The sequence below is a fragment of the Acomys russatus genome, chromosome 6 (assembly GCF_903995435.1).
Source record: "Acomys russatus chromosome 6, mAcoRus1.1, whole genome shotgun sequence".
Taxonomy (NCBI): Eukaryota; Metazoa; Chordata; class Mammalia; order Rodentia; family Muridae; genus Acomys; species Acomys russatus.
This window is the reverse complement of record NC_067142.1, coordinates 62,130,093-62,143,383: the sequence shown is the minus strand read 5'-3', so window position 1 is coordinate 62,143,383 and position 13,291 is coordinate 62,130,093. Positions and strand designations below refer to the sequence as shown.

The window sequence follows — 13,291 nt, the reverse complement described above, 5'->3', positions numbered from 1 at the left end:
ATGCTTTCAAATATATCTCACCCATGATCCATTATAAGTAAAGCAAAGCAATTCTGGTAAAGAGGAGGTAGAGGTCTTGGGTTTTTTGTTTTTGTTTTTTTTTAATCTGACTTTAAGCTAACGCTGAAGGCGTCACAGAACACAGTTTGCAGACCTCTGCCATAAAATACTTACCAAACGCACCCATAAAGCATTACACAAATTACTCTGCTCTATCAGAGTTAATCTTCATGAATAGATGAAATGTTCACAAAAATGATGATTTTAACATAGTCACTCAAACCTATCATTAAAACGCATTTCCCAAAGTCTTCATTCCTAAGTCCTTAACAAGTATGTGTGGCAGTACAGAGAGGTAAGATCAATATTTTTGTTTGTTTGTTTCTTTTTTGAGACAGGGTTTCTCTGTGTAGCCCTGGCTGTCCTGGACTTGCTTTGTAGACCAGACTGGCCTCGAACTCACAGAGATCCACCTGTCTCTGCCTCCCGAGTGCTGGGATTAAAGGTGTGTGCCACTAAGGAACTCAGTGCCGCTCTTTGTCTCAAGGTCCCTTCTGCCTGTAGGGACAAGATCTAACCTGCTTGTTCTTACCAAGATATTGTATCATGAGACCAATGGGTACTTCATGGATCAAGAGTGATGAAGGAATTTTGGTCCTCATACATGTATTTTAGAAAGCAAGAAAGGAAAAGGAATCTATTTCCTTCATTTAAGAAAGACCACAACATCCTATTCAATTTAGTTACAGGACAGTATCTATTCACCAAATCAGAATGTTATTTGTTAGTACATTTTCTCCTCCACACTTAAAAGTCACCTTAAAGTCATGTCTTGACCCACAGCGGATGGCATAGAATGAATGATTGAGACGGTCCCTTGCCTATGCTTGAAGTTCAGTCGTATCAGTGAAGAGTGGTGCGACACTGGACAATCTTTATGTTTCAACCCTTCCATCCTGGAAAACTGAGATAATGGGGTTCATGCCTTCCAAGGTCCACATGGATCGAAAAAAAGTTGATGCCTCTAAGTTTGCTAAACTCAAAATACTATCTTGGGTATTTCCTTATACTTAGCAACTAGTAAAAGTCATGGTAGAATGTAGGCATGAATACATTTTCTGAATGACTTCATCAGTTGAAAAAAACCTCGTATAGTTTTCTTCTCTAAAAAAAAAAAAAATCAATTATCATCTATGAGCGTCTACTACACCTAAGAGCTGTGCTAGGCACTGGGGACACAGATGCAAACTTAAAGCTTGCCATTAGGTTAAAGAAAAGATTGATACAGACTATTTTAAACTCCACCCCCCCCCAAGAATTATTCTTCTTTAACTAATTCTTCCCACACAAATTTCCTTTTATGGAAATTAAACAATGCAGAGTGAATAGTACACACACTAGCTTCAGTGACTTGATGAAGATCATATTCATTTATTTTTTGAACCAAAGAGCAAACTAAGATTAAGTAGGAATAAAATAGATTAGATAATAACTTAAAATTTGTGCCCACCCGGAACAGTGTTATTTACTTAACTTTAAATTATATTCTGAGACTTCTCCTATGGTAATATAATTTGTGCTGTATTTCCAAATATTAATTGTAACATGGCTAAAAGTTGTATTTCCTTTACTGTGTTGGTTTGTGTATTTTGAACCAATTATAAGGTAGTCCAATTATTTGGTTTAAGGAGATATGTGCACACCCTAAGGCTTAATTACCACGAATAAATCAACATCACCTCAAATCACTGGCTGTAACTGACAACTTTAACTGTACTTGTGCAGTGTAAGGAACTCAACAAGCAATCTCGAACTCACAAAACTTTAGCCGTTAAAATAATTCCTTTCAGGCAGGGTTCTCCTTATTATTATTTTTTTTTTTTCTTTCTTTTGTTGGAGAATCTGTAATTTTATCCAGTTGCTTTGGTAGTGTCTGTCTCTGGTCTGAACTGCCTCTGCTTCCTGAGTGCTGGGATTAAAGGCATGCGCCAGGACACCCGGCGGTAATATCTCTCTTAAGGACAGACTACGACCAATTTATCCTTTTTTTTTTCTTCTTACTTTACTTACCACTAAATACATTTGGTTTTATCCTGGGGGGGGGGGTTAGGAAAGTCTTGGGACTTGTTAAGAATTAGTAAAATAGATTTGAGTCTTCATCCAGGAGTAGTTCTTTTCCTCCTCCTCCTCTTTTCTTCTTTATAGCAGTGAAATCTCGGCAGTATGTTGGCTAATCACTCAGGAAGGTGTTCACAAGAGAACACTTTCCCCCCACTATCCTATTTACTGAGCAACACGGCGAAGAGTTGGCGCTACTGCCAACTTCCACATTTTGAAATCAGGTCAGTTTACAACCAGCCTTTACCCTGCGCAGATGGAGTCTGTTTGTTTCGCCCGGGTGGGCGCGTGCAGGGGCGGCGAGCCTGAGAGAAGGGAAGGGGCATTAGCGACCAGGACGGTGGCTCCGAGAGAGGCTTGGCCCGGGGTCCGCGACAAGTAGAGCAGAAGCGGCACCCGGCTAATTGGCGCTGCCGGGACACGCCCCCGCGCGCCGGCCGGAGCGGAGGCGCGGGGCGGGGACTGCTCGGGATTCAAACTTAAAGCGGGACGTCCGCGCGTGGCCCAGCAGGTGCCTCGTGCCCGCGGAGGGCGTTTCCGCCCCCACCTGCACACAGGGCCGGAAATTACCTCGGAGGGTGGTAAGGGGGGGAGGGGGAAGAGCGGCCCCTCCATTGTCGGGAGTCGACTGCCAGGGGAAGCCTTAGGAAAGTGCGGAGCGCTCGCTAATCCTGCCTGCGCGTGGTCGCTGCTAGCCGCCGCGCGCGTGCTGCCCTTTTACAGCACCGCCATGGAAATCCCAAACTAATCCGGGAGGGGAAATGACACGGAAGACGGGAGGCCTATCGGAAGACATAAACAAGCACTTGACACACTACACTTTGAGGTGAAGCGACACTCCTGGAGAGGGGCGAAGAGAAGCGCATGCGCTCCACCCTCCCACACACCCCCTCCCATCGCAATCGCGTGGAGAAAACTGCGCATGTGCACAGCCGACGCGGGATGGGAGGGGGTGTGGGAAGGGAGGGCATGGCTGGCACCGAGGCGCTACGGCTGCCAGAGGGGGACTTTTGCAGCCTGGACGCGCGTGCGCGGAGCGCGCGCAGGGGGGTGGAGCTCTTCCGAGGGGCCGGCGGAGAGCGGCGCCGGCCTCGTGCGCCCCCTGGCGCGCGCCTTAGGGAGAGGGAGGAACGGGAGGGTGCGGAGAGGAGGGAGGAGGCGGTCAGGGCGGGAGGGGGAGGGGAGCGAGAGCGAGGGAGGGTTTATCGACCGGGCGATTTTGGTTAAAATATTCAAAATGGCGGACGGAGGAGCAGCGAGTCAAGATGAGAGTTCAGCCGCGGCGGCAGCAGCAGCAGGTAATCATTACAGCATTTTACATATTCATATTCATACTCAACCCCGGCTCCCGCTGCCCCCCCCCGCGACTTAGCATAATTTATTAGTACTCAGGATTATTATAATTAACGGCGAGGAGATGGGGGGCCGGGGAACACAGCCCCCTCTGGGCGACGAGCGGAGGGGGAAAAGGAGCTCGGAGCGGCCGGGCGGAGGGGGAAGAAGACCCGGGGCAAAGGGGGCTGTGAGCCACCGCGCTCCTCCTGCCCCCGGCCCACCCCGCCGCCGCGTCGGCCCGCCCGCCGGCACCGGCCCTCCTCCTCCTCCGCCGGCCGCCGCCGCCTCCTCGCACGGTGCCCGAATCCGAGCGGGTCCGCGGCGGGCGGCGGGGCCGGGGCACCGGGAGAGGACAATAAAGACATTTTACATATTCATAGCTGCTGGGCTGGCCGGGCGCCGCGGGGCGCGGGCGGGAGACCTGGACGGGCGTTGCGGGGGGGGCGTGGAGGGGCCAGAGGTGGCGGCGAGCACAATGCCGGTGTGCGGCGGGGCTGGAGGGGATCCGGGCGGCGGGACACCCGCGCGGTGACCCGGGGATTGGAAGCCGGCGCGGGCTCTGGCTGGGGGGGGGGGGGAGGGACGCTGCTCGCCGCGGGGCGCGCCCGGGGGTGGCGCCCTGCCCTCGGCCGCGCGTGGGGCTGAGCCCGGAGGTCACGGCCCGGGCTCCTTGGCTGTGCCCTGCTCGTGCTCCGGGCAGCGGCCTGACCCCAGCCAGTCGGGGTCTGTGGTTAGGGGCGGCGTGGCGTGGCCCCTGTGAGGTGGCCTTCGGGTTGTGAGCCCGCTCTAGGGTCCTCCGGTCCTTTTGGAGGCTGGGCTGGGTGGGAGGAGCCCTCGGGGAAGTTCCCCTTAGTGGAAAAGGCTTCTTCGGTCGTCCGTGTGACCCGGGCCCGCACCCAGAGGTCCCCGCGGGTCTGGAGGAGCCCCCGTTGTTGTAGGTCGCGGGACAGTTGGGATGGAGGTGCTCTCGGGGTCTGGTTGCACCTCCGCGCACACCCCCAGCCCCTGCGCGAGGGTGGCCCTGGGGACCCTCTGACTCCGAGGTCCGGGAGCTCCCGGAGGCCACCCGAGAACTCCACCGTAAAAGATTGCCCTCCTGCCCTCAAAGGGCTGGCCTGACAAGTTGATCATATTCTAGATTTCTCGCGTCCTGCGGGTAGTGGGGGTGGTGACTAGACACGGAGATCCCCTCCCTGCCTGTGTGTAGTGGTGCTTTCTCGATGCGTGCTGGGTCCTCTCTACTTGCTTCTCATTTGAATAATGTCTAATTCAGGGAGGTTTATATTCTTGAAATGGCCGCCTGGCTTTCCCCGCCTCTCATGTTTAGTAATTCAGACCTTTAATAACAGCCACTCACAGCCCAACGCCGTGTTTATATTTTACATTCGCCCCATGTGCTTTTGTGGTTCGATATGATTCTTTTTTTTTTTTTCCTCCTCCTCCTTGGCAATCCACAGGGCTCTGAGATCAAACCCAGTCTGTGCCGTGAAGACAAGGAGAGAGAGCTAGGCCCGGACTGCCCCAGTAGTTGCCTAGGCCTTGTCCTCTCCTGCTTGATTTATTTACTAATAACCAAAATGACTCCCCCACCAACTGCCACTTGAGTCCCCTCCTCCGCAGGCAAAGCACATCCTCTTGGGGCCTTCCAGCATAAAAACAGCTCCGAGCTAAGCATCAGCTCAGTGGTGGCTTGTTTTCTCCTAAAAGGAGTTTATCTTAGAATTTGTAGTTATGTGGACCTTATTTCCAATTTGCAGAGAGGGTTATGAGAGCTACTGGTTTAATACAAATAGAGGACTTTGTTGTGGGAATAGTCCCCCTCTCCCCAAGTTTAACTCATTCAGGCTGTGTAAAGATTTGTATTATTTCCGGAGCTATGGAGTAGCTAAGTAATTTAGAAAGTCCAGGCGGCAACACTTGGATAGTTTCTCAGTAGTACTGCATTTCCAGTTTCTGCACCAACTTCAGATGAGGCCCGCGGTCATGCCCTGCTACTACCACTGACATAGACCTGCCTATTTTTAAGTGTAGCAGTATGGACAACAGAAACAGGGGTTATGTTTTCTTTTTGAGCGCTGGTGTCATGGTTAAATGAGTGAAAATAGAAGATAGGCACAGGCGTTGTGTCTGCCTACCCTGATCTTGGAACTTGCTCAGCGTACCTGCCTCTTGCTTTCAAGTGTCAGAATTGATTTTGCTTTTTCTAGACTTAGGACAGTTGCCCTGTGAAACCCAGTTAACTTTGGCTGTTTAAAGAAAACAATAATTTTGATTCTGATCTCTCCTCTAACAGTTTTGTCTTAAAAGGTAGAAAGGTGTTTCTTTCTAGGGGAAGTGTGTGAGAGGGCATGTTGAATGTTTTAAGGCTTAGAGATCACATTAAACCAGTGTGCTGAACATATAAGGACATGTAAGGTTTCAGTTCAATTTGTAGCAAAATTTCAGATTTAGGGGACTAAATGCAAACTAATTTAAAGTAACTAGTTCTCAACATTCACCCTCTTTCACATCCAATAATAGGTAGGTTCTGAATGCACTAGGGGAAAAGCTTTCATGAGAATGTTCAGGTGAAAAGACTGAGTCCATGAGCTGAAGCATGAGGTTGGGTGAACAAAAAGCAGTAATATGATTTCATGCTTTAAATAGCACGTGTTTTTGCACCCAGTTCCCAAGATGTGGTCAGACTGATGATGTCATTGGACAGAGGACAAGGTGCAGTTAATGTGATTTATTGTCCTGAGGTGAAGTACAGCGATGGAGCCTTCTCATAGGGAAACCATTTATCTCTGGACAATTTCCTTCATAGCTGCAGTTTAACCACCGTAGGTTATTTTATCCAAAATGATAAAATGTGCATTGCATGTTACAAACAAAGCTCACTGTCTTACAGAAAAAAGTGGGTATTGTGGAGAACTGGCCTTTTATTCTAGTCAGCTGTCCTTGCTGTAGTAGAAAGTCATTTCCTCATATTCAGATAGAGACTATGGACCTAAAATAAGGATACTTGTAGAAGTGACACATATTCCTGCCTAGTTTATGTGGCTTTTGTTGTTACTGCTGTTTATAATCTTTCTCTTAGAAACTACTTCTTAATCACAGTCTGGCCCAGGCTGTGGAGTGACCATTTGCTCTGGAGCCTATTTTAATGACTAAAATGGAGTTGAAGAAAATGAAGGCACTATATTCTTTTATGTTAAGATTATAGTATTTAAAATAAGGTAAAGCACGTAGGGAGAGGCTTGTGCTTTGAAGTAGCTTTTAAAGAGAACCTAGAGTTCTTTTTTGATTTGTCTGTACATGTTTGCACATTTTATTTTGAGTAAATAAAATGTTTTTAAAACCTTATTTCAAAGTGATTTCTACTTTTGACGTTAATTTTCTAAGTATTTCTATTTCTTAATGATTATCTTAAGGAGATGGTTAGAGTTTGGGGGACTGTGACTGGAAAGGACATTTTATTCTTGGAGCTGATCAGTGAGCTAAGCTTAGGGTCCGGGTTACTTTGGAGCCCTCATCAGCCTCCAGCCTGCCAACTGCTGTTGTGGTTGTCGAGCAGGTACCCACACAACCTCCCATACAAGTTTCTAGAAAATCTGCTGCCACTTTCTTAATTTTCTTCACCCATTAATTATGGAACATTTGAATTAAGGTCTCCAACATTCATGACAGCTGACCAAATGTTTTTCATTTCTGAAAGACTTACACTTCCAAGTTTTTACCTTAAAAGTAACTTTACCTCTTCCCCTCCAATTCACTTTTGATTTCTTTTTGTTTTGTCATTTAAAAAAAAAAAAAAAAAAAAGACCACTAGTCAAGGAATACAGTGGCTATTACTCAGTTGTAATGGTGTATTTTTAAAAAATTTCTTTTTAAATTTTAAATCTATTCTCTGCAGCAGTAGGTACTATGTAGCCAAAGAAAGACAATTTGTTTCAGTGCTGCCTAGGTGGAACTGGTTGTTAATACACCATTCACCTGAGTTTGTAGTAAGTTTAGGGCTCAGCATGCCAAACTGCCTTTACCCAGGTCACCAAAGATGTATAAGAGAGCCCTGAATATCACAGGCAAGAACTTTAACACAACAGAACTGAGCATGCTTTCAAAAAATGTTTTTCACTTAAAAATGAAATATTTGCATTTTTTCTTGAATATGTATTGCTTGGTCTTGATGGGTATAGATGTGAAGTTAAGACTTGCCTTTGCTCTGGGAAGGCTGTAGTGTTAGAGAGTGGCAATTGGAGTATGATTTTTTTTTTTAATGTTGAAACCATAGTAATCTTTACATTTTAGTCTCATTTTCAGTACTGCTAGAAATAGTGATGTGGACTGCCATCTCCATGCTTTTTAACACCAGCATTGATTTACTAACACAATTTTGGCTAATAGTAATTACCTGTTTTTCCTAATGTATATGATTTCATTTGGAACTATTGAAATAATTTTGTTTAGAGAATAGTATAGAGCAGATAAAACACCCAGTGTTGGTGCTAAGTGTCTGACGGACATTTATTTTGTCACAGAAATCCCACAGTAGGCATTAGAGTGAAAGTTCCGATTTGGCTCCATGGCATAACTCTGTATTTCAATTTCTGTATTCTTCCTGAGTTAATCTCTGCCCCTTTGATGGTTTTGTTTTTATTTTTGATATTAGGATTTGTTAAATAGTCCCGTGCTGGCCTTAAGCTCTCCATTTACTTGCCATAGCCTCCTGTGAGCTAAACAGCACCTCCCTTTTGTAAGAAAACTCTTCGGGCCAATACTTTAAATGATTTTTCCATCATACCATCTAAATGGGTCTTTTCTTTCTTTTTGTTTTTGTTTATTTTTTCGAGATAGGGTTTCTCTGTGTAGCCTTGGCTGTCCTGGACTCTAGACCAGACTGGCCTTGAACTCACTGGCCTTGAACAAACCCAAGTGCTGGCATTAAAGGTGTGCACCACCAATACCTGCCTCTAAATGGGTCTTTTTGAGAATTAAAAGAGGTAATAATTACAGTTCATAAAGAACAGTAGTTTCTGCATCTTTCAGAAAGCATATTATTGACATCTTCATTTTGTGAATGAGGGCAATTGAGCAGATTTTAAAGTAAATGCAGTTTTATTTTTTATACTTTCATATTTTTCCTAATGCTCTGAATATAAACTCTTGCATAGTAATAGCAGTGACAGTAAGGACAGCACAGGTGGAGCCCTTGCCTGGCTTGTCCATTTAGAGTGGATTTAGAATTTAAAGTATGAAAACCTTTGACTTAAACTCATTGCATGCCATGCATGCTGTTTACAAAGCTTCTTGTGTCATTTAGTTTTAGTTATTGAGCACTTTATTTACTCAGTGACTGATGTACAGCTTTTTTCTTTTTTAATAATTTCACTGTTCCAAGCATTCAGTGAGTAAAAGATTGAACAATTTTCTAGATTTATAAGATTCTTCCTTTGAAATACTGTCTACAAAACAATGTTTGCTTAGCAAGGATACATTATATTGATTTCTTTAAAAAGATCAAAAAGCACAAAATTAAGCTCTGTTAATGCTTGTAGTAGTTTTACTTAGATGATCATATTGAAAGAAAATTATAATAAGGATAGTTATTTTTCTACATGATGGTTTTAGTAATTTTTGTAACTATTTTTATGTTAGAATCATAGAAATAGTTAATGAAATTAAGTCAGCACAATAATGAATTTAGATTCTTTTTTTTTTTTCTTTCCTGGTGACCTTTATGTTTGCATTAAAGCATTAACAGGAATGTCTGGAAAGTAAACATTATTTTGTGCTTTAAAAAAAAAAAAAGATATTTATTATGTACACAGTGCTCTGCCTGCATATACAACTGCATGCCAGAAGAGGGCACCAGATCTCATTCTAGATGATTGTGAGCCACCATGTGATTGCTGGGACCTCTAGAAGAGCAGCCAGTGCTCTTAACCTCTGAGCCATCTCTCCAGTTCCATGGCATTTGTGTTTTAACACATCACCGTAAGCAGTGGAGTGCTATGGCAACTTTAAGAGGGTATACTTTATTTTTTTTATTGGTTTTGGTTTTGGAGTTTTGTTTGTTTTTCTTTTCAATCCCTGTCATTCCTCCCCCCCCCCCCCCAATTTCTCTGTGTAGCCTTGGCTGTCCTGGACTTACTTTGTAGACCAGGCTGGCCTTGAACTCACAGAGATCCACCTGCCTCTGCCTCACAAGTGCTGGGATTACAGGCATATGCCACCACACCCCGCTTAAGGGAATATACTTTCAAAGAGACTAATCCAGGTGTTTCTTTGGTTTTATACATTTTAATGGTTTGGCTAATGAAAAAAATGCTTTTTTATAATGAATCTTTAAACATAGTTAACGTTTCTTAGCTTATAAAAATATATCTGTTATGTACCCGATCTTACTCCATTCTTCCTTGTGGACAATAAGAAAGTATAGCAATGCTATAGTAGGGTTGGCATTCTTACGTAAGCAGGGACCATTTAAAACAGTGGATATAATTACATAGCAAAATGTGCAACACAGTGAAGATCAGGAACGAAATCAGGGTGTGTTCAAGTTTGAATTAATCAAAACATCCTAGAATGTTATAGCTGGAAGGTAATTTAGATGTAATCTGTGCCAAAGTTTTTGCTTCCCTGTGAGAAATTATTCCTCTATGTTTGGTGACTTGTTTACTAGTCACTTAGGTGTTGACTAGCAGGGATTGGGAGATGACTCTAAGGTGTTTGATCCCTAGTTCCAGCACTGGGTGGGTTTGGGGTAGAAGTGGGAATAGGCCATTTCTGAAACCTGCTCTGCAGGGAATGGCTGAGCTCCAGTACAACAGAGACCTTGTCTCAAGAAACAGCCACTTTCAAAGACAGGCTGTGTTCATCTCTGGCCCCACGCACGCATACAACACCACACACATGAAGAGCATAAATGTCTGACTGTGTCTTTCTTTTGGCGCTGGAGATCTGAGCAGGTCCACTGCATGGTAATCTTGTTTTACTACTGAGTTGTGTCCTCCTACCCTTGACTTTGGACACACTCACTTGACTCATTGCTGTCACCCATAGGAGGCTTCATGCAGATGAGACTTCTTTTTTCTCTGAAGATAAGGTCTCACCTCAGACTGGGATTCACAGTGAAGCCCAGGCTGGTCTTGAGCTCTGAATCCTTCTGCCTTATCCTCCTTAGTGTTGCCGTTTTGGAGTTTGTGAGAGAATTTAATGCAGTGGTTCTCACCCTATGGGTTGTGACCCCTTTGAGAGAGTTGAATGACCTTTCATAGGGGCCACCTAAGACCACTGGAAAACAGACATAATGATTCGTAACACTAGCAAAACTACAGTTATGAAGTAGCTACAAAAATTATTTTATATTGGGGGTCACTCACCACAACATGAGGCACTGTATTAAAGGGTCACGGCATTAGGAAGGTTGAGAGCCACTGCCCAAGAGGAATGAAAAGGCAGGCAAGGAAGGAAGGCCACCACAGAGGAGCTTGTTGTAGTCAGCGTTGTGCTGTTTCCGGTGAGGAACCAAGAGGTGTCTGTCCTCTGCTGGGAGGTGTTAGAGGATTGACTAGACACTGACATGATGGTGTACAGGGTGGTTTGACATGGAGAGATTGGGGGCTGGAGAGATGGCTCAGAGGTTAAGAGCACTGGCTGTTCTTCCAGAGGTTCTGAGTTCAATTCCCAGCAACCACATGGTGGCTCACAACCATCTATACCCTCTAAAGCCCTCTTCCGGCGTGCAGGTGTACATGCAGATAGAGTACTCATATACATAAAAATAAATAAAATCTTAAAAAAAAAGAAATGGAGAGATTGGATTCATAGAAACAAATATACAGAAATTGAGGTGTTTTATTCTGCAAGTACAGTCAAAATGGTTACATAGTAAGCAATTACCTGCCCTCCAAGGTTTTCAGTCTAGTAGTAGTGTAACGGCACAATCTAGTCATGATGATGATGCTAAGTCCAGTTGTGTGACACAGAAGATAGACCTTTAGATTCTGGCCCTATCTTTAAGTTAGGAACTTTTACTTGTGGCCAGCCAGTTCACATAGGAGTGTCTAATTGGCTTAGCTTTCTTTCCAAATCAAGGACACTGTTCACACCAAATTAGTAGCCTGAAGGGAAGCAAGTGCATAGGCAGTTACAATGTGCATTTTTCATTTTATGTCCTTGTATTTGTTTTGTGTTTTATGTGGGCTACTTCCTCTTAAGAAAGGCAGGTATAATAAATAAAGTTACCATAGTCATGACATAATGATAATGTCTGTATTTTTATAGTGTCTTAAGCTTTATAGCAGCACCCTCATTTTCATTGCCTCAGCCTTACTGGCAAGTATTATCATACCCATTTTATAGCTGAGTGGAGTAAAGGCCAGATTAACTGACTGTCCCAAGGTCCATGTGTTTTAATAAGCACTAAGTGTTTTGGAGAATAGGAGCTTTGCTTTGGTTCAAAAGTTTGAATTTATTTTGTTTGCTAGGCAGCAAGGAGTTAGTTTTTAGTTGTTTTGGACAGTCCCATTGCTTTAAAATGTTGAGCAGCCAGAGTCAAAGGATAAATTATCAAGATTTCGAACATGGCTTGTGTGAAGTAGATTAGAATCCGAACAGATAGATGTAAGGAAGTTGGGAGGGGAAATAGGGAAAGAATTTAGTTAAGAATATATTTTTATGTGTATGTGTGCCTACATGGGTATATGTGCACCATGTGTGGTTAGCAGTCCCACAAGATCAGAAAGGGTGTTAGACACGGATCCCCTGCAACTGTAGGTTCAGGTACTTGTAAACTGTCATGTAGATCGCAGGGAACAGAACCTGGGTCCTTTGCAAGAGCAGTAAGCACTCTTACACTCCAGTCATCTCCTTAAGAATTAAAATTTCAAACATACTTGACACATTTTTGGGCAGATCTTATTTAGGTTCCTTTTGAAAACTGAAAAAAAAAAAAAACCTTAGTGAATTAAATGGATGATAAACATGACTGTGAGGGGTGATATCTGTGCATGCTGGTGCGTATGTGGATTGAGCACTGACATCTCATTTTGACTTTGCCACTGACATTTGTGGTTATTTCTGTCAACAATAAGATGGTGATAATGACAGTGTTAGAGGTATTCTGTGGGGAGGAACAAATTGATAGCAGAGGCATCTTTAAAGTACTGTAATAGTTTTTCTTAGAAGAGTACCGGAGTAAAATCAGCAGCTTTATTACTTGTGCTGTTGTAGAGCAGGCGTGGCGTTAGCAGCTGATGGATCCTGTGGGGTCCCTTATTGAAGGTTGCGCATTTCTGTGTGTAGCCAGCCAGCCCCCTGGGAAAGAAGTGTGCTCTTTCTGTACTCTGAAAACCTCTGCAATGGAGGTGTTGGACTCTGTCTCCGGGTGGCACACCTACCTATACATTAGCCTTCACCACCTCCTTACTGAGCTTCCAACAAGGACACAAGTGGACTATTTCTTTTATGAAGTTCTGGTTTTAGGAAAGTTGCCCTTGGGAAGAGGATGGCTATATTATATCTTGAGACTTGCCTGGATCCTTCTCCAGATCCCATACCCCAATCCCAGTGTTGGGGTTGTCCCAGTCTGTGCAGCACTGCCCCTGCCTGGGTATGCTGTGGCATGGAGAACATGGATGAAGGTTCTCCTAGTTGAGATGCCTGTGTTCCATATCATGGCCTACTTTTATACCTGGGTAAATCAGGATGTTACTTACTGGATTTTAAAAGGTTTGCATATTTTAAGTTAAGAGGAGCTTCACACTTTGTTATTTTTTTAAGTTTATTTTTGTTTTTGTGATGCTGGGGAGTAAACCTGGTGTTTCTTAAGTACTGTACCACTGAGCTACATTCC

General features: G+C 44.2%; 1 protein-coding gene across 4 annotated transcripts in view; it reads left to right on the top strand.

Moving 5' to 3' along the window:
• The first annotated feature begins 3,319 nt into the window (after nucleotides 1–3,319).
• Nucleotides 3,320–13,291, top strand: part of Pou2f1 (POU class 2 homeobox 1) — a 141,638-nt gene continuing 131,666 nt past the window's right edge. For 2 of the 4 annotated variants that reach the window (XR_007830791.1, XM_051147773.1), the window contains exon 1: nucleotides 3,320–3,416. Coding sequence is in view for 1 of the 4 variants with exons in the window: in XM_051147773.1 (XP_051003730.1) it covers nucleotides 3,356–3,416 (61 nt within the window). In the remaining 3 variants the exon portion in view is untranslated. The remainder of the gene's footprint in view (nucleotides 3,417–13,291) is intronic. The other 2 variants (XM_051147776.1, XM_051147777.1) reach the window with 2 other exon arrangements.